This window comes from Stigmatopora nigra, chromosome 9 (genome assembly GCF_051989575.1).
Source record: "Stigmatopora nigra isolate UIUO_SnigA chromosome 9, RoL_Snig_1.1, whole genome shotgun sequence".
Classification (NCBI taxonomy): domain Eukaryota; kingdom Metazoa; phylum Chordata; class Actinopteri; order Syngnathiformes; family Syngnathidae; genus Stigmatopora; species Stigmatopora nigra.
In genome coordinates, this window is record NC_135516.1 from 12313961 (window position 1) to 12333592 (window position 19632).

General features: G+C 42.0%; 1 protein-coding gene and 1 long non-coding RNA gene across 5 annotated transcripts in view; one reads left to right on the top strand and one right to left on the bottom strand.

Annotated features, from left to right (window-relative positions):
- Window positions 1-19632, top strand: part of LOC144201134 (uncharacterized) — a 53094-nt gene that overhangs the window by 30089 nt on the left and 3373 nt on the right. For all 4 annotated transcript variants that reach the window (XR_013327282.1, XR_013327279.1, XR_013327280.1 and 1 more), the window contains one exon: window positions 13772-13843. This is a non-coding gene — a long non-coding RNA (uncharacterized LOC144201134). The remainder of the gene's footprint in view (window positions 1-13771; window positions 13844-19632) is intronic.
- The window catches only part of LOC144201133 (ephrin type-A receptor 3-like), a 73201-nt gene continuing 66740 nt past the window's right edge, over window positions 13172-19632 (bottom strand). The window contains exons 16-19 of the mRNA XM_077723533.1: window positions 18048-18197; window positions 17660-17853; window positions 16911-17051; window positions 13172-16003 (exon numbers count right to left, since the gene is read on the bottom strand). Coding sequence (XP_077579659.1) covers window positions 15904-16003; window positions 16911-17051; window positions 17660-17853; window positions 18048-18197 — 585 coding nt within the window. The 3' untranslated portion in view covers window positions 13172-15903. The remainder of the gene's footprint in view (window positions 16004-16910; window positions 17052-17659; window positions 17854-18047; window positions 18198-19632) is intronic.

Below are 19632 nucleotides of genomic sequence, written 5' to 3' on the forward strand. Positions count from 1 at the left end.
CAAGTCCTAATTTATGCGCATCTAAGCCGTAACATGGATATCAATCATTTTAGCAACAAATATGGCGTAAATATAAGAAAACACAGTAAGTTCTAGTAGTTTTTTGTTGTTGTACTATAGCACTTTTTGTTTTATTTACCCAATGGCAATCCTCTAAAAATGACATAGTCAATTTCCGTCATCAGATCTGGAACAGTTATATTTCCCACGTGGCTTTTTGACCTTAAACGCGACATTGAACAAAAAAACACACAAACCTAAATCTGCATTTGACCTCCACGGACTTTCCTTTCCCGTCCGCCTATTTTTTTTATTTATTTTTTGTCTGTCTGGCGGTCTAATTGTCACGCGTCCGCACGGATTTAGTGTCGCCTGAGCTCGCCTTGATTTAATTGAAAAGCTGCACCGGGAAGAAGAAGTAGAAGGAGGAGGAGGAGACGAGACGGAAGGAAGGAAGGAAGGAAGGAAGGAAGGAAGGCAAAGGCAGCGGATGAAAAACAGATAAATAAAAAGTGGAAGCAATCTTTGGCGGCCGCGCTGGGCGGTAAAATGTCGCCGCGCGTAGTGAATAATGCATGCGGGAGATGGATAGGTTTGCTTGGTTAAAACCTGGGACCGCTGGAGCTTCATTACCGAGATGTTTGTATGCTGATGCTGTGATTCGCCGCTCCTTCGTGCCGACCCAATTGTGGTGGCAGAAGGTGGCGCTGGTGGTGGTGGTGTTGCTATCTCTCCTTCCCGCCCGCTTCCTTATTCATTTTCGCTTTAAAGATTCCGCCCCCCCTCTCGCGGCGTGCCGTTTAATGGCGCGGTCGGCAGTGCGTGCTTTCCATGTTTTCATTTACGACATGGAAATGAGGCCTATGTCAAATGAGCTTGAAGATGGAGGAGACATTGCGCTTAAATCTGCGACATAGAGAGACTAAGATGTCTGTTTTTTGTTTTAAAGTAACGATTTATGTGTTGAAGTTGTAGTGTGACGCGGTGGTGGAGTGGGTAGGTCTTGCAGTTATGGGGTCGAGGGTTTGATTTCCAAGGGGGGTTTGCATGGTGTGGGGTTTGTTTGTTCTCTCGGGGTTGAGGGGGTTTTCTCTGGGTACTCCGGGTTATTCCCACATAACCAAAACAAACATGCTAGGCTAGCTAGTTGAAAAATGTGAATTGTCCTGAGCTATGATTGGTTGTCAGTTTTCTTGTGCCCTGCAATTGGCTGCACAGCATTTCAGGGGGCTGGAAGTCGGCTGGGATCGCCTCCAGCACCCCCTGTGACCCTTGTAAGGATGAATGGTTCAGAAAATTTAATGATTCTTTGTTTTATAGGACCAATTTACATATTGTGGTGTGGCATGGTGTGAAGTGTGTAGAAAGGCGGTCTCACAGTTCGGAAGTCGAGGGTTTGAGTCCCAGGTTAGTCCACATTGTGTGGAGTTGGCATGTTCTTGTGTGGATTTTCTCTGGGTATACTCTGGTTTCCTCGCACATTTAGTTTGTCCCTCACCGGGTCGCAAGATTCGAGGTCATCACGTCAGCTTTTTGCTTGAACTCAAATGGAAGAATGAAAGAAGAAAGGTCTTTCTTTCATGTGTGCCCATGACGGCGTTTCAAAACAGCCTGCTCAAGGTGCACACACGCGTCTTGGTGGGAAGGCCGGCGCCGTAATATATTCCATTTCATTCCATCCGCTCTCGGAGCCTGGTCTCATCAGTGGAACGGGGCGGCGTGGTCTCACGGGCGCACGCGGATATAATTACTTTCCCACGGCGAGAAAAAGAGAGCAAAAGATGGAGAAGGCGCGAGAATGAATAATGAACTTTAATTATGCTCCATGGCAACAATTATAGAACCAAAACAGAAAGTCGATAGGCAGAAACATTGTTTCATTTTCTCTTGTTAGCTTCGCCGCCGGCGAGTTTACTTCACGGCCGCCATTGACGGCGATAGACGTCCAATCCAGTTGGACTGGGAGGGGCCAATGAGCAAATCTTCACTATTTTTTTGTACATTTTTTACCTCAAATAATAACTAAATACTCGTAGTGTTGTTTCACTCATTCATTTTTCTGAACTGCTTATCCTCACAAGGGTCGCGGGGGGTGCTGGAGCCTACCCCAGGCGGGGAATATCCTCGATTGGTGGCCAGCCAATCGTAGGGCACAGAAAAACTGACAACCAATCATAGCTCGGGACAATTTATATTTTTCAAACAGCTAGCTTAGCATACATGTTTTGATGAGGTGGGACTCGTTGTTCCGGGGTCCTCGGTTCGATCCCAGGTTAGTCCTGAAGTCTGCATGTAATCTTTGGGCTTGGGTGGGTTTTCTCTGGGTTCTCCAGTTTCCTCCCACATACCGAAAACATCCATGCTAGGCTAGCTAGTTGAAAAATATGAATTTTCCAACACTATGATTGGTTGTCTCATCGTGCCCTGCGATTGGTTGGCGATTAATTCGGAGCCCAGTCCTGTAGGTCAGCTGTGCTGGGCTCTATCACCCCCAGCAAACCTTGTGAGGAGATAGCGGCTCACAAAAAATTGATGAATGACGTATTGTTGTTGTTGTTGTTGTTCGCCCTTGGGTCCCCGAAGGCGTGTTTGCGACGGCAAATTCCAAAAGCGCCAGAGCGCGGCGTCAAACCCGAGCTGACATCTTGTTGACTCACTTGCCGAACGCCGGGATCGGTGGGATTAAGTATCTGATTAACACGTCCCTTCGGCGGCGGTGACGACGAGATACGAGCAAGCGTTCGCTCAGGCAATCGCCTCTTCCATCAAGGACGCCTTAATTAAAAGGAGCAGCCTAATTAGTCTTATTAAGGAAGGAATAATAGACAAAATTGCATACAGGGATGCTAAACCAGGGCGTAGGACAGAAAACTATATATCCAAGATGCTAACTTTTTTAAGGAACTGGTTGTTGTTTTTTTGTAGAAAAAAAATAGTTTTTTGATTGACAGATACACTCATTCGAGTTTTTAGTGTATTTTTTAGAGGTGGGAAAATGCAGAGGTATTTCCAAGATAATTAAGTTTTTATGGGAATGGCAGTTATAAGAGTATTTTGCAAAGTACTTCACATTTACTACATCAGATTTTGAAGTACTTTAGTTAGTTTTTGGGTAATTTAGGATGTCTTAGAAGTAGAAAAATGCGGGGATATTCGATATTTAATTAATTTTGGAAAACAGTGATTGTAGTATTTTGCAAAGTAATTTTATTCACAAATACTACATCCAATTTTGGTAGGAGTACTTGAGGACTAATATAATCTATCGTTCATTTGGAAATATGCGTGATTATTTTTAATCATTTTTAGCGGAAATGGGTGTAAGGTCAATGCTAAGTCATTTTCAAAGTACTTTTATTTTCAAGTACTACATCAAATTCTGAGTCATTTAGTCGAACTCTTGTGGTCGTGTAGGATTTCTCAAAAGTGCAAAAATGCATGGCTATTTGGAGATTATTTTTGGAAACAGTTGAAAGTAGTATTCATCATTTTAGGGACAAAAACTGCATCAGATATTGACGCCATGTACTTTACTTTGAATCTCAAAAGTCTCGTATATCGCTAAAGTGGAACGGTGGGCACTTGCCAATTTCCCCAATCGACTCAATCTGAAGTTCGTATTACCGTAATGCAAAAAAAATAACAAGTATTCCAAAGCTGGAATTTGTCTTTGCGTGCAGAGCTTTTGACCACAGTAGAAATCCAGCCAGAAATTTAGTCTCCATCTCTATTTTTAGCTGCATTTTAACCATCCTCCCCCAAATGTGACTCTTGTTCTACTTTTGGAAATGGAATCGCAGGCACGCAAGGCTCTTTTAAAAAATGACCCGTTTACTTTTTTCCTAACAGCTCCTTTGCCTTCAATGTCAAAGTAAAACAACGACACGCGTGATGTTATGCCGCGGGCTGCCCAAATATGAATCACGGGTGACAATAGCGTGTGGAGCGCAACCCCGTGAATCCCATTTTCATCATTTACCTTCGTCTAAATGGATTTGAAACACTAGCGGGGAGCTCACCTTTGGCACCGCCTTGACTACTTAGATGTGAAAAATGCTGAGGTTTCTGCTCTGCTTTCCATTTCCTGATGATTTCACATTCAAATATTTGTCAAATACTTTGGATTTCGTGCCATACGTGTAAGAGAAATAAAAATTACATCCGACCTGTTAATATTTTTTCTCCAAGGACGCATTACTAGCAAGAATCTTCCTTGTAGCAAGAAATAAATGTCAATGTCATTCATTTTCAATGTGTTTTTCAACCATTATAGTATCACTGTGTATATTATAGACTGATTGGCTAGCAAAAAACATGCATGCTAGGCTAGCTAATTGAAAAATATGACTTTTCCCAAGCTATGATTGGTTGTCTGTTTTCATTCAGCCATTCCTGTTGTCCCCCGTCTCTGACCCTGGAGTAAGCTGGGATAGGCTCCAGCACCCCCTGCGACCCTAATGCGGATAAAGCTCTTCAGAAAATGAGCTGATATATTATAGACTATTTTTTAAATTCCAACCATCTTTTTTTTGGCTAGAATAGAGTTCAATATGTAATTTTTCATATTTACTCGCATATAAGCCGTATTTGTTCGGACAAAAAAATGACAATCAAGGGTAGGAGGGCTTATATGTGCATAAAAAGATGACATGCACGTTCCCATAAGTTGATAAGATGACATTTTTGGTTCTCAACTCATCTTAATACCGGAGATTTTGAGTGACACCCACTTGTTCATTTGCATAGAGTCTTAAAGTGGGTGTGTCTTGGGATTTGGGCCCTCCCTCTAACCCAGAAGCCATTGCAGGGTGGGCAGAGAGAGGGGCGGGGCCTAGGACTGGTCCACATTGTCTTAAAGTTCAGTCAATGTGTTTAGTTTGTGTTGTTGTCCTATTGCAAGATGGCTGTTTAGCATCTTGCACTTAGCGCAGCCGTAGTGGCTCCCTGGAGCTTTTTTTAGAAAGAAAAACATGCTTAGAAATGGCAATTATTTGCCAAATTTTGATTTGAGGATACATAGTAGTGTGTGTGTAGTGTCCTTAGGTGTGTGTGTGTAGGTTTCCCTTGTGTGAGTCTTAATTGTTCTGTGCTTTTGAGAGTGTGTGTTCTGCTCCGTCCACAGCAATTGATCTGGAGAATAATGGTTGGTGGAGAGACCGGCCTCTCCCAAATCACGGTCTGAAAATCTCGGTAATTACCTCGGGGACCTCTGGCAACGATGACTGAGAATATACGGGAAAGCCTGAAAGGTGGCTGGCTGCGCTTGTTCGTTGGTTGGTGGATGAAAAGATTGAAATAATATTGTGGTCATAATGGGGGCTCTTGTGAGATTCGCAGTGACTGATGCCGTTTGACTGCTGTTGACGGTGGTGGGCGTCCAATATGTTTGAATAGGGAGGACATGGCTCTAGTTTTCATATGTGGAATTGAGGACAGAGCCAGAATTCTGATTTGAGAGTTAATCATTGGAGTCACTGTTCTGATTTTACATTTTGAATTTGGAAATTGCAGTCAGAAATTTGGAAAATTACTGTCAGAATTTTGGAAAATTACAGTTAGAATTTTGAAAAATTACAGTCAGAATTTTGGAAAATGACAGTCAGAAAATTGGACAATTACAGGCAGAAAATTGGACAATTATAGACAGAAATTTGGACAATTTCAGGCACAAATTTGCACAATTACAGTCGGAAATTTGGAAAATAACACTCGGAAATTATGAAGATTACAGTCAGAAACTTGGACAATTACAGTCAGAAATTTGGACAATTACAGCCAAAAATTTGAACAATTACAGTCAGAATTTGGAAAATTACAGTCTTAATTCCACCGATTTACCTTTCACCGTAACTCGTTTTCAAAGCTTCCACACTTTTTCGCGTATATCCCGCCAAGAGCGGAGACCAGACGCCAACCGCCGATTTGCTCACTAACTGGCGAAACGGCAAAGACGACCCCCCCCCCCCTTCTCACGTCGGCCCGCGAGACGCCGATTCAAATCGAATAGATAAAAGGCGGAATTGATTCTGCAAAAAGGAGATGAACGGCAGCGGACCGCCGCGTTCCTTGTTTACTTATCACGCTTTTTCTATCTAGCGTGTCGCACACCTGCGGAAAGATTGCATCAAGGGGGAAAGTAGGAGGCGGGCCGAGGAAAAATGAAAACAGGAGATTACTGATCAAGGAATATTTGTTTTCTTTCGCCTTTTGTCAGCTTTTCTTATCGGGAAAAGTGTCAAATGAGCATATTTTGCTGTTTTGGCGAAGGACCGAATTTCCGAATGGTGGAATTATTGTAAAAAGCTGGTCCTACAGTCCCGATTGGACGGGGGACGGGGACTTTTTTTCTAATTGGATTTTAGAAAATACAATAGTTTGAAAGCCATAAAAATCGGAATATTATATCTAAAATTGTCCAACCCACATAAAATCGAGTTAATGCAGCCCAACCTAAATTCGTCACCCTCGCCTTAGCGGACCACTTGCGGCCCTCTTACCGCACCTTTGACACCCCCCCCCCCCCCCCCCGGTCTAGCACGTCGTTTTTCTTACGACTACAGCGATTCACAAGGTAAACGCCGATGAAAGAAAAGACCCGAACGGCCAACCGGTTTGCTCATTTACGGAGGACGTCTATTTTCCAAAAGTCATTATTGGACTTGTCAGGAGAAGGTCATACCCCCCCCCCTCTCAACCCCCCCCCCCCCTCCCCCGGAGTTGCAAGTCGCCGGGAGGAATTTAGTATGGATCGCCTCCCGCAACACGACGAGCTCAATTCCGGCTGTCATGGAGCTGGAGGAGGCACAAAAAAAGGCATTATTACCAAGCTGGATAATATGCTTTATTATATGGCTTCTACGTCGGCTCGCGCCGTCCTTGGGGCGACGAGAAGAGCAATTACCAGGACGTCGAGTGGGTCCACGTGTGTGCGCGCGGGGGCGACGTCACGCCAACCCACCCGCCGGCATTTACCTCTCAAAGTCAATACGGCCTTAATGTGCTTTTTTTTCAAAGTCGCGGCAATGTTCAAAAACCAGATGAGCTCAGCTAGCTAATCCCACACGGGTACACGCTAACCCCGATTTCCCGCTAGCGACGGTGGGCCTTGGCAAAAAAGGTCCTTTAGCTAATTTAGCACTCTTTTTTTGTTGAAGGGAACTACACAGTCACCTCTAGAGCCAGTCCTTGTTGATTTTTGGGATTTTTTTGGTCATTTTTCGTTGATTTTGGCTCAATTTGATTTTAAGTTTATCACTAACAGACAGTTGAATTATCCTCCATTTATGTCCCTTGATCTAGCAATACTTTGACGCCATTTGTTGGAGGCAAAATAACATTTTGAAAGCTAAGCGGAGCACGAAAGGGAATAAGATTTGTTTAACGACCGGGTCCGTTCAATGTTTTTTTTTTTTTTTTTAGATGGGTGATTATTCAGCGGCAGGCTTTTCATTTGCATCCGATGCGGCAATGCGGACACTAAAGAAGTATTCACTTGATGCCAAATGAAATTACCGCATTGACTTTTTCCTCCTTCCTCGCTTCGAGTACTTGTTGGCGGCGGCGTTGCGTCTCTTTGTCTCATCGTTAGTCACGTCTCCGGGGTTCATCTTGTAGGTCATTAATGCCGTGTTCAGCATTTTCCGTCTGGCTGTAGTACCAGCTCAAAAGAGTGGGATTAGCCATGTAGAAATATACAATTACATTTTAAATACAAAGGAATCGGATCACTGGAGTCCAAAGCCTGCTTGAAGGCCCATCTTGACCTGGATTCTGAGAACCAGGAAAAAAATGAATTCATAAATGATGTGATAACCTTTAAAAGAGCGCGATACAAAACGTTTGGTCGCTCAGACGTTAGGTCGTCCGGACGTTTGGTCGCCCGGACGTTTGGTCGCCCGGACGTTTGGTCGCCCGGACGTTTGGTCGCCCGGACGTTTGGTCGCCCGGACGTTTGGTCGCCCGGACGTTTGGTCGCCCGGACGTTAGGTCGCCCGGACGTTTGGTCGCCCGGACGTTTGGTCGCCCGGACGTTTGGTCGCCCGGACGTTAGGTCGCCCGGACGTTAGGTCGCCCGGACGTTAGGTCGCCCTGGACGTTTGGTCGCCCCGGACGTTTGGTCGCCCCGGACGTTTGGTCGCCCCGGACGTTTGGTCGCCCCGGACGTTTGGTCGCCCGAAGCTTTGTTTTGGAAGATTCTGTAAACTAAGTTGGAATCTGCGTTAGACGCTAACAACGATAATGGACCGTCACTCATGGTTTGAATATTTGAAGGTTAAAACTAGACAGCCAGCCAAGAGACGAGTAGTAATTAGTGAGAAAAAAAGGAACAACGAAGCAAGAAAACAAAAGACAACACAAATGGAATCAATGTCATTTAAGAAGTGAAGCAAAGACCGCAAAAACATTGCCTTTTCCTGGAGATTGACTGAGACGTAATGAAGATGGCTTCCAATCCTTTTGGCACTCCACCAAGAAGAAAAGATGAAGTACAACGAGAGAATCAATTCAGGCCCCCCTCCAGCCCCCCACTAACCCCCTTCCTCCTCTCCGTTTCCACTCAGAGAGAGATTTACAGGCCCAGTTATGACAGCAAACAATAACGACAGCCATCTTTCATTCCGCCGCTCGGGCGGGCGGGACTCTATCCAGGCGCAATCAAATCGGACGCCGTGTCATCTCTGTTTCTCCGTGTCATCGCTAAATGGGATTGTCCTCCTTTCAGTCCCCATCCGCTCGATTCCTAGCTGACCAAGATAAAATGAGTCCTTGCCAAGAGGAAGAAAAGAAAAAAAATAACTTTTATGGGTAATGCTTGCCAATGTACGGCCAATAGAAATGGATTAAAAAACAAAAAAGAAAAACAATAACAAGTTACAAGTGTAGCCTAACAAGATGGTCATCTATTGGCCTGCAAGACAACACATAAATGGTTTTAACGCAAGCTCTGAAAGTATTGGACAGAAAAACTAAAATTTTGTCTATATATGACAGTGGTGGTGCGTTTTTGGCTGTTTTAGTGTTTGTGGATAGGTATATTTGGCAAAAAAAGCTGTAGTGCAACAAAATCACAAAATTAAGTAGGGTCACCCGTATTAAATTTTTATTTAGCAGAATTTGATTAGTTTCAGCGTGTATTTTTCCACATATTTATTAACTTAAAAAAAACGATCCCACTTTTTGTATAGACCAGCAATGGGCAAACTACGGCCTGCGGGCCACATATGGCCCGTTAGGCTTTTTAATCCGGCCCGCCGACGTTAACCAAATAATGTTTTTTTTTTGTCCCAAGATGGCGCCGTCGTGTTTTACAGTCCTTATTATCCTATCTTTTTAAATGACATTTTAATATTTATTAACACATTCCTTTTTACTTGACTTTGTACTTTATACTTTTTACTTTAATGATGAGTGACGAGTATGTTAATACTTTAGTCCCTTTTTTCTGTTTCATATGTACTGTTAACAGATGCACTTTTTTATATGTATCATATCTTGTGCTGACCCCGCCCATCTGTCAAATTTTTAAAGTCAATGTAGTAGCACCCAGGCCCAAAAGTTTGCCCGCCCCTTGATATAGACTGATTTTTTTTCAATTATGCCATTCTTTCCCCTCTCACGGGCTTTTAAATACAGAGAATACCTGCTTCATGTGAAAATCCTTTGATTCAAAGTGTATTCTGACCGATCCATTCGCCGGATAGACGGACACAAGAAACACCAAACCGCCAGCAATTGATTTGACGTCCTTTTTTAAGCTCCCAATTCAGTGTAACCAAAGCGGCAAAATATAATAAATCATACCGAGCCTTTCATCTTCAAACTCGCGCCGTTACAAATTCCTCATTTTTGATGAATACCGAACCGACCAATAACACGCGTGGTACATGTCGGGGGGAATTTGATGGCGAGTCCTAAAACGCCCGGGGGGCCTTAAAATCGGCCCCGCGGCATCCATCGTGCTTTATAGCTCGTCACGTAGTGGAACGACGGAAAGGAGCGGGCGTATTAAAAAGTGCAAAATAGAAAGGGAGGGGTGGAGGGGGGAGATAAGGGGGGTGTGAATGGAAGTGGGAAAAAAACAAAAACACAGGCTGTTAAGTGTGTGTGTGTGTGTGTGTGTGTTGGGGGGATTGCATCAACCCTCCTAATCAATATCCATTTCCCACGGCTGTCATGTTGTCGGAAGAGTGGCTGCTACATTAGCAAACACAAAGTGTCCCATCTTAAATAAAATATCACCTTTACTATAAACCGCTATGTTTGTCTTTGTTAGACAAACGGGACGTTTTTAGGCAATCAGTTTATTCACATTTCCAACATTAAGAACACTAGAAAAACTAAATTAGATGAGAAGCAAAGAGTCCTATTCATTTTGGTCAGGAATCCTCATGCGGCTCGAGAGCCACATGTTCATAATCACGTCCTTAGTAACTTGGCGTCTGTTCACAGTGTTTACGGTCTATCTATCAAAATATATATATATATATATAAGAAGCCAAAGAGCCAGGTTCATTTTGTTCGGAAGCCGCATGCGGCTCGAGAGCCACATGTTCATAATCATGTTGTTAGTAACTTAGCGTCCGTTCACATTGTGTTTACAGTCTCTCCATCATTAAAAACAGCAAGAAAAAAGAAGAAAAATATATATAAGAAGCTAAAAAGCCGCGTTCATTTTGTCCGGAAGCCGCATGCGGCTCGAGAGCCAAGTGTTCGCCCCCCGTTCTGGAAAGTCAGGGTCTTTCGGAACTCGACGTCAGCATATTCACATTGTGTTCACGGTCTGTCCTTTATTAAGAACGGCAGAAGTGCACGGGCTAAGCTAAGTTAGCCGGACTCATTATTGTGCGTTGTATTTCCACAACGGCACCAAAGCCTAAAATCCTTCATAAATTACAATGTTATTTGGGTCAAACCTCCGTTAGGAAGCACGGGGGATGATTTAGTGCCTGCGCTAACCACAGCGTTTGGGCTTTGGAAAAATAAAGAAATAAAAGAATGAAGGGCATTGAGGGAGGGATTTTTGTGTGTGTGCATGTGTGTATTTTTTGTGTATTTAGCCAAACGGACCACTGGCGGTGTCAGTTCTCTTCATATTGTGCGCTCGCTCATTGCACTGCGCGTGGTCATGGATTGCGCTGTGTGTGTGTTTGTGTGTGGGGCGATAGTTGTTCGCAAAGTTGCCCTTTAAATTCCCTTGACATTTTACCAGGTTTGACGTTACCCAAACGCTTTTAGCTTGTGATTTGTCCACTTGCTAACGCATTGTCTTCTACCATGAGTTTAAATATGTTTATCCCAAGTAGGCGTCCAAACCATTTGACGTGGGAGTGTGGCAGCAAAACCAAGACATTTTTCCTCCAAGCCGAAAAACAAAACAAAAAAATCCCAATGGCCGCCAACCAAACAAACTAAAATGACCGACTCCTCGCCGTCTTTGTTCTGATTTTTTTCCAAACCGTTAGCGTTAGCTCGCCTAGCGACTGATGGAGCCGTGATCTTTTGCTCTCAAGTGTTTTTTTCCCAAACGTCTCACGATGCTGCCGTGACAGCATGAACGAGGGCGCCAATTACCGCTCCTTTGGGGATTTTAGTCGCCGCGGCCACCCGTAGATCGGCCACTTGTACGCGTACGCCATAGAAACACGACGGGCACATCAGTCAACGGTGGCCTTTCAAGTCTTCTCCGTCGGGACGCGTGACCTTTTCGCTTGATGGCGGTCGCAGCTGCGCCATGAATCAATTGCCCGCGCCGCCTCGGACTAATCACGTGAAATGACATTCTACCCGTGTCGAGACAAAAGCCCCGTCTTATTTGGCGCCCTACGTGTCACCTAATAATGGCTTCCACTCTTAAAGTTGTCGGCATGTCACTGTGGACAAATACGAAGCCTCACTTTGGTTATTTTCAGTGTAAAATATGTTACTTACTGTATTGATCTGAATATAAGACGATGTTTTTTTGCATTGAAGTAAGACTGAAAAAGTGGCAATTGTCGTAAATTCAGGCGCCAGATATCGTAGCTTTGTCAACTCTTATTTGTTTTTTTTGTGTTTTACAGCCCTTCTATCTTTTTTAAATGTAATGTTAATATTTCTTAATGAATTCCTTTTTACTTTGTACTTTATACTTTTTACTTTAATGATGAGTGATGAGTATGTTAATACTTTAGTCCTTTTTTTCTGTTTATGTTTCATATGTACTGTTAACGGATGCACTTTTTTATATGTATCCTATCTTGTTCTGACTTGGCCCATCTGTCAAATTTTTAAAGTCAATATGGTCCCCCCTAGGCCCAAAAGTTTGCCCACCCCTGGTTTAACCACTCAAAATTTTGGTGAACCAAGAATCACCTGATTGAAATCCTCCAAATTCCATATTTTAAGATTCCAGATTGGTGTAAAAGTTCCCTCTCCCAGTTTAGAACGAAAACTATTTTCAGGTCCTTTTTGAAATAGTTCCGCCCACCCTCCGATTTCAACTATGCAGAGGCAAACCTCCACAATATTTATTAATCTGCACAACTTCTATAGTCTGTTTCCCTGAGCATTTACTTTTAAATACGCTTTGACAAAATTCAATTAGTATGTAAAAACCCACAATAGCGGGACTTTAAACAGCTTTTCTGAAAAGTAGAAATCCATCCTCTAATCGGAAAAGAATGTAATCTATGTTAATACCGTCGTAAAATTATTCCAGCCGACTGTCAGCTTTGTCGAGGAAGGGGGGGGGGGGCATTGTGGGGTGACTGGTCAGCACTCAACAAAATCATTTGATACTTTCAAGGCTTTTTAGCAGCAAAAAAAAAAAAATAATTAAGCTACGTTCTCACATTACTTGCCGGTAAAAGCACTTGGAATGGTGCGAGATCTCTCCGGAATTACCCAATGTGATAGACTGGCCCGTTTGCGGGAAAAAGGAAAAGAAAGAGACAATACGGGCCACAGATGAGAAATTAGAAATATTAGCATATTTATTACAGCCACATGAAAGACATGAGAATGCCCACACTCTTTACAACAAGCAGGAAGGACGGAGGAGGAAAGTGGCCTGCTGGCGTTATTCGGTGGACAAAAAAAATTAAAAATGAGGAACGTGGGTTGAAATGAGCGCTTGAAATTTTTGGGAGAAATATTTTTGCTGGGAAATTATTGCGTGTATATGCTGCCATTTTTTGCTGGAAATTTGAAGTATTTTTTTTCTTAATATGCATATCTGAACTTTAGCCAGTTTTAGCATGCCGTAAAATTACTGAGCGCTCAATTAATTGACCTTTTGAATATTGTGACCAGATTTTTGTTCGCCGGACGTTTGGTCGCCGGTCTTTTGGTCCCTTTTGGTCGCCAGTCAAATGTACTTTGATATTAAAGAGTACTTGGATATTAAACATTACTTATATATTAAACAGTACTTAGATGTTAAACAGTACTTTGATATTGAACTCTCTTAGATATTAAACAGTACTTGGATATTAAACAGTACTTAGATATTAAACAGTACTTAGATATTAAACCAGTACTTAGATATTAAACTCTCTGTCACCATTCGACCAAAAGACCGGCGACCAAAAGACCAGTGACCAAATGTCCGAGCACCAGCTAACACACAACGTCGTACCACTCAAATAAATAACAAACGTATCTTTTGCATGATGTTTTCCCCATGTAAACAGTTATTAAATTATCAGTTAAAATGGAAGTGATTGGATGAATGGACGGAAGTATAAATATTTCCTTTACAATGACACTTTACTCCTTATTATATCCTCTATAGGGCAACAAAACAGAACCGGAGCAAAATAAGGCATCCAAAAGGCGAGAGAAGTCTGAAAAAATACATGAAAAGGTACATTTTATTGATTTTTTTTTATGTGTAGTTGAATGTGATAAAACGTATTTTCTGTCTATGGTAATTTTGCCTTCAATTTTCATTGGCCAATGAGGGATCACTTTCCAGTTTGGACAATCGTTGGGTGCTGAGTGAGTGACTTTGCTCAAGTGTCATTTTCAGTGCAGTATTTGTACAAAAATAATAAGAATCTAGCGGTGTACCCATCACTTAAAAAGCCTGGCCTGCCTGCCAATCTTTATTATTCTCCTTCCATTCCTTCATACATGTCAATGTATACGTTTTTTTCCCCCCATAAAAATGGCCGCCCAAATTCCAAATTTTGGAAGTGACAGTGATAAAACATCGTTAGCGGTGAAATGATTTGAAAATATCTCACAAGTGCATTTATCTGCTCACATTAACCATCACAAACATCCACCGCCAGAATGCTAGCGGGCTAATGTGGCTAACAGACTAGCAGAGTAACCAGCGGATACATTTAAGCCATGGACCGATCCCCCCCCCCCCCCAAAAAAATCTTCCCCTATCGGCGCACTTTCCATAAAATCATTATTCGCCAGCCAATGAAATCAACCGAAATCCGTTGATGTAAAAACCGATCGCCGTCAATCAAAGACGAAGCGTAGCGTCTTAGCTACGCTACGCTACATTCCTTCATTCCATTAAATTCCTTCTTGGCAAATCTCGTTTTCATAACAAAATGACTTCATTACAAACATTCTAACATTGCAAATCAACACTGTACATATTTTACACTATGTTACAATCATATTATATGCTGCATTCGTTAAGCCACTCCCCTTCCGGTTCTTTCCAGTTCCACTTAAAAAGCAGCTTCAGTGCCATTAAAAAGAAGGTCCCGTTATTTTTGATTTGCCTGATAAATGATTGACATTTTTTTTTACAGAAACGTACAGCCGTCAATCATTTTTGAATGCCGGCGAAGGCCAGAGAGGTCCAATCCCTTTGGAGTGGGAGGGGCCAAAAGGGGTGGGGCTTCTATCGCCTTCAATAGCAGGAAAGTTAAAAGTATCACAATCGCTAATGATTTTTTTTTAAGCAAAAAAAAAGGCAAAAACAATCAGCGTTGATTTGATTTAGAATTTTCCGGTACACTTAAATATTATTTTATGAATGTGTAATTCAAATTTTTTTTATCCAATTTCTGTAATCAGAAACAAAGTGAGATTTTGTTGATTTTTTTTCGTTAATTGTTAGCTACGTTTCTGCGACAATTGTCCGCAAAATCTTTAAAAAATAACTAATGTGAAAGCATCATGGCGACTTTAGTGCTTCCTTTGAATGCTCTTATTTTGAAAAACCCTTCGAAAACAAATCCAGAAAATTTCTTGTGACGAAATCTCTAAAAAAAACAAAAAAAAACGCAAATACGTTAAAAACGTTTTCTCCAAATCTGGACTTTTCTTTACTAATTTTTCATTACAGTTTACATTTTGTCGTCACGGAAACGCAGCTATGGATAAAAAACTTTAGCCGACCGACATTTTCCAGATTCCACGAACACAAAAATGACACCAAATTCGCATTCTGAGGTTTTTCACGTTTTGAGGGAAGCGTTCACAATTTTTTTCTCGTTTTTTTTCACCAGTTGCAATACTTAGTCTTTAGGTCCAGTCGCACCCAAACATTCACCTCGTCCTCGTCACGGATAGAAACGAATACCCCTCCAAAGCAAGACAAACATTAGGTCCATCTCAAAAGGGGGCGGGACCCACCGCCACCTATAAACATCTACACATATACACACACTTGTGGCAACTTTCAAACGAGAAGTTCAACCAAACCCACGTGATAATTCCGCTCTTTTTGTTCTTTCCGTTCTGAGTCTTTTTAGATTTTCTATTTATTTCGTTTTTTTGTGATTGGACATGTCATCTCCGGGTAAAGAACGGTGCAACAACGTGACGGAGTCCAGCGTCCGTGTCGTCCTCCGACTCGCTTGCGCGTTCAAAAGGCGACGGCGAATCCGGCGACGCTTTCATTGGGTGGGCGGGGCTTGGGGAGCCCCGCCCCTGTCTTAACTCATGTTAATGTTATACTTGGACGTGTGTCCCTTGGGTCTGCAGGCTTTGCACGCTGGATAAAATCTTCTTCTGGTGGCCGGCTAGAGTCACGCCCATTTTCGATAATTCACTGAAATAAAGACAAGAATATTAAAGTTAATATTAAAATTGATAAAATCGGCCCGGATGCAACATTGACTTTAAAAATGTGACAGATGGGCGGGGTCAGTACAAGATAGGATACATATAAAAAAGTACATGCGTTAACAGTACGTATGAAAAAAAACTGAAATATTAACATACTCATCACTCATCATTAAAGTAAAAAGTACAAAGTCAATTAAAAAGGAAAGTATTAAGAAATATTAAAATGTCTAACAAATTTAGAGGGGCTGTAAAACACCAAAAATAAATTAGAGTAGACAGAGCTACTGCCACGGGTTCCACGTGACAGCCATCTTGGGGAAAAAATTGAAAAATTATTTGGACAATGTTGGTGGGCCGGATTAAAAAGCCTAACGGGCCGGATGTGGCCCGCGGGCCGTAGTTTGCCCATGTTAGGTTAGCCCGTTTAGAGTTTTCAACCAGCTAATACTAAACAATAAACCAAGCAATAAAAAATGGGTAGCAGGCTGTTTTTTTAGCACCAAAACCCAACATACTGCAAAACACAAAAATAAAACAACGCATCACAAAAAAATGTAGACAACACAGCACCAAAACACAACATACTGCAAAACACACTAGAGAACATATAAAACGAAACGACAAAACACACAGCAGAGCACAACGTACTGCAAAACAAACACACTAGAGAACACCAAAACAAATCAACACCTCACGAAAAAATCAAAACAAACAACGCAGTACACTACATACTGCAAAACACACACTAGAGGACACAAAAACAAAACGTCAAAACATGCCTAACAAAATATAAAATAAGAGCCTTGTTTTTTGAACCCTGACTTAAAAAAACAAACAAAAAAAACACTTTATATTGGAGTTTGAAACAGACTGTACTTTAGTGTATTTACCTGACGCTGATGTAGAGAATCGAATCGAAACTGACGTATCCGGCGCCGGAAAAATTTTCCTTGTACTGCCCCATCTTGATGGCCTCCAACCACTCGTCCACCGTACTGACGCTGAATTCTGGAGTGGTGGGCTCCTCCTCTCTGTCGTATCGAGACAAACCGACAAACAAATCACAAAATAAGTTGACCAATCAGTGTAATATGAGTTAGCGAGAAGAAAAGTAGATGATCTTGCTTCTTAAATGCAAATCTGCCCCTTAAATGAGTTCTAAAATAACCTAAAAGTTCATTGATTAGCAACCAACGACTTGGCTAACATGAGAAAAAATGACATGTTGCTTCTTTAAACAAAAATTTGCCTCTTAAACAAGTTATAAAATACCGTATTTTTACACATATAAGGCGCACCGCATTATAAGACGCACCCTCAATGAATTACATTTTATTTTCCATATATAAAGCACACTGGACTATAAGTCGCCCTGTCTATTTTGGAGAAAATTTTACTTTTAAATGCGCCTTAGAGTTTAAAAATATGGTAACATCAATTAGCAGCCAATTAATTAATAACTACATAGGAAAAAAATACTTCTTAGTTTACAATCTGCCCTTGAACGAGTTAAAACATAACCTATAATTTCTTTAATTAGCAACTTAGCACTTAGCTACATAGGGAAAAAAAACCCATGTTGCTTCCTAAATGGGAATTCTCTCCCCCTTCTGTGAATAGGCGATTTTGTTGAACTAACCCTGCCGGGCTGTTGGCCAGCTCTCTGAGGCTGGCGGGGTTCCTGATCAGCTTGTCCAAGATTGTGACAATTTGTCCAAATTTGGGTCGCTCGCTGCGTCCTTTCTCCCAGCAGTCCAGCATGAGCTGGTGTAGCACCACCGGGCAGTCCATGGGCGCCGGAAGACGGTAGCCCTCGTCTATTGCTTTGATTACCTACAAAAAAAACACCCCCAAAAAAAGACACTGAAATGTAAATCGACTCACTTTTAAAGTCCCACCGCCACCATATATTTAACAGTTCTGAGGGACTTTAAAGTGGGTACTTTAGCTCTGTTTTCCAATGCACTCGTCCCGAATAATAATACAAGTCTTTTGGCGCGTGAAGGTGGCGAGCGATTGTGACTCACGTCCTGGTTGGACATTTCCCAGTAGGGCCTCTCTCCGTACGAAATGACCTCCCACATGACGATGCCGTAACTCCACACGTCGCTGGCCGAGGTGAACTTTCTGTAGGCGATGGCTTCGGGGGCCGTCCACCGGATGGGGATCTTCCCGCCCTGAAAAATCCAGAAACACAATGCTAAGTTTTTAGCCACGGCCAACAACTATGTCAATTTTGGCATAATTGCACTATTTCAGCCTGTCGTGGGACTGTTTGAACTTTGCCCAAATATTAAATATTAAACAGTACTTAGATATTTAGCCGTACTTAAGATATTAAACAGTACTTAGATATTTAGCAGTACTTAGATATTAAACAGTACTTAGATATTAAGCAGTACTTAAGATATTAAACAGTACTTGGATATTAAACACTACTTGGATATTAAGTAGTACTTAGATGTTAAACAGTACTTAGATATTAAACAGTACTTAGATATTAAACAGTACTTAGGTATTTAGCAGTACTTAGATATTAAACAGTACTTAAACAGTACTTAAATATTAAGCAGTACTTAGATATTAAGCAGTACTTAGATATTAAGCAGTACTTAGATATTAAGCAGTACTTAGATATTAAAAAGTACTTAGATATTAAACAGTACTTAAACAGTACTTAAATATTAAGCAATACTTAGATATTAAAAAGTACTTAGATATTAAACAGTACTTAAACAGTACTTAAATATTAAGCAGTACTTAGATATTAAGCACTACTTAGATATTAAACAGTACTTGGATTTTAAACAGTACTTAGATATTAAACAGTACTTGGATTTTAAACAGTACTTGGATATTAAACTGTACTTAGATATTAAACTCTCATGAATACAATTTTGAGAGCTGTTATCATTTGACCGACGACCAAAAGACCGGCGACAAAACGTCCGAGCACCCTCCCGGACCAATGGGACGAGACGTCTCGCTCCATCCGTCGATGGCCTTGGCGGCGTCTCCCGTCAAAGTCAAATCAAAGACGGAGCCGTCAAGCGTACTTTAGCTCCCTCAAACTTAGCGTCCCCAAACATCCTTTCTTATCTGTATCCCTCTCGGCCTCATTCCATTCCCGCTCCTCTCCCCGCCTCCCGCCCCGCCCCGGCACCCCCGAGCTCCCCGTCGCCGTCTCCCGACATTAGTGGGCGCGCTTGGTGATTGCGCCAGAGCAGTCTGCGGCGGACTGGGGGCCCTCCCAGGGCAATGCTAATGCCATATTAAAAAATAACATCCTCGACATATGAATACGCGCCGTCTTCTCGTGGGCATTTGAGATGAGTTACTCCGCCGCCGCCGCGGCTTAACTAACGGACGGCGTTCTGTGCCGAGGTGCAAATTTTTCTTCATTTTCGGAATAAGTAGGGAGAGAAATTGAGTTTATTTGCATGCGCTTGTCATTTATTGGCCGCTTTGCGCCATCTTCGAATGCCAGAGACGTGTTGCTGAAAGTCTGGCTGATTTTTGGGCCGTAACATTTTAACTTGCAAAACTTTTAGATGATGATTACGTATTTTTCGCCAAAAAATAAGAGCTAAATAACAGAAAATATGACTTTAT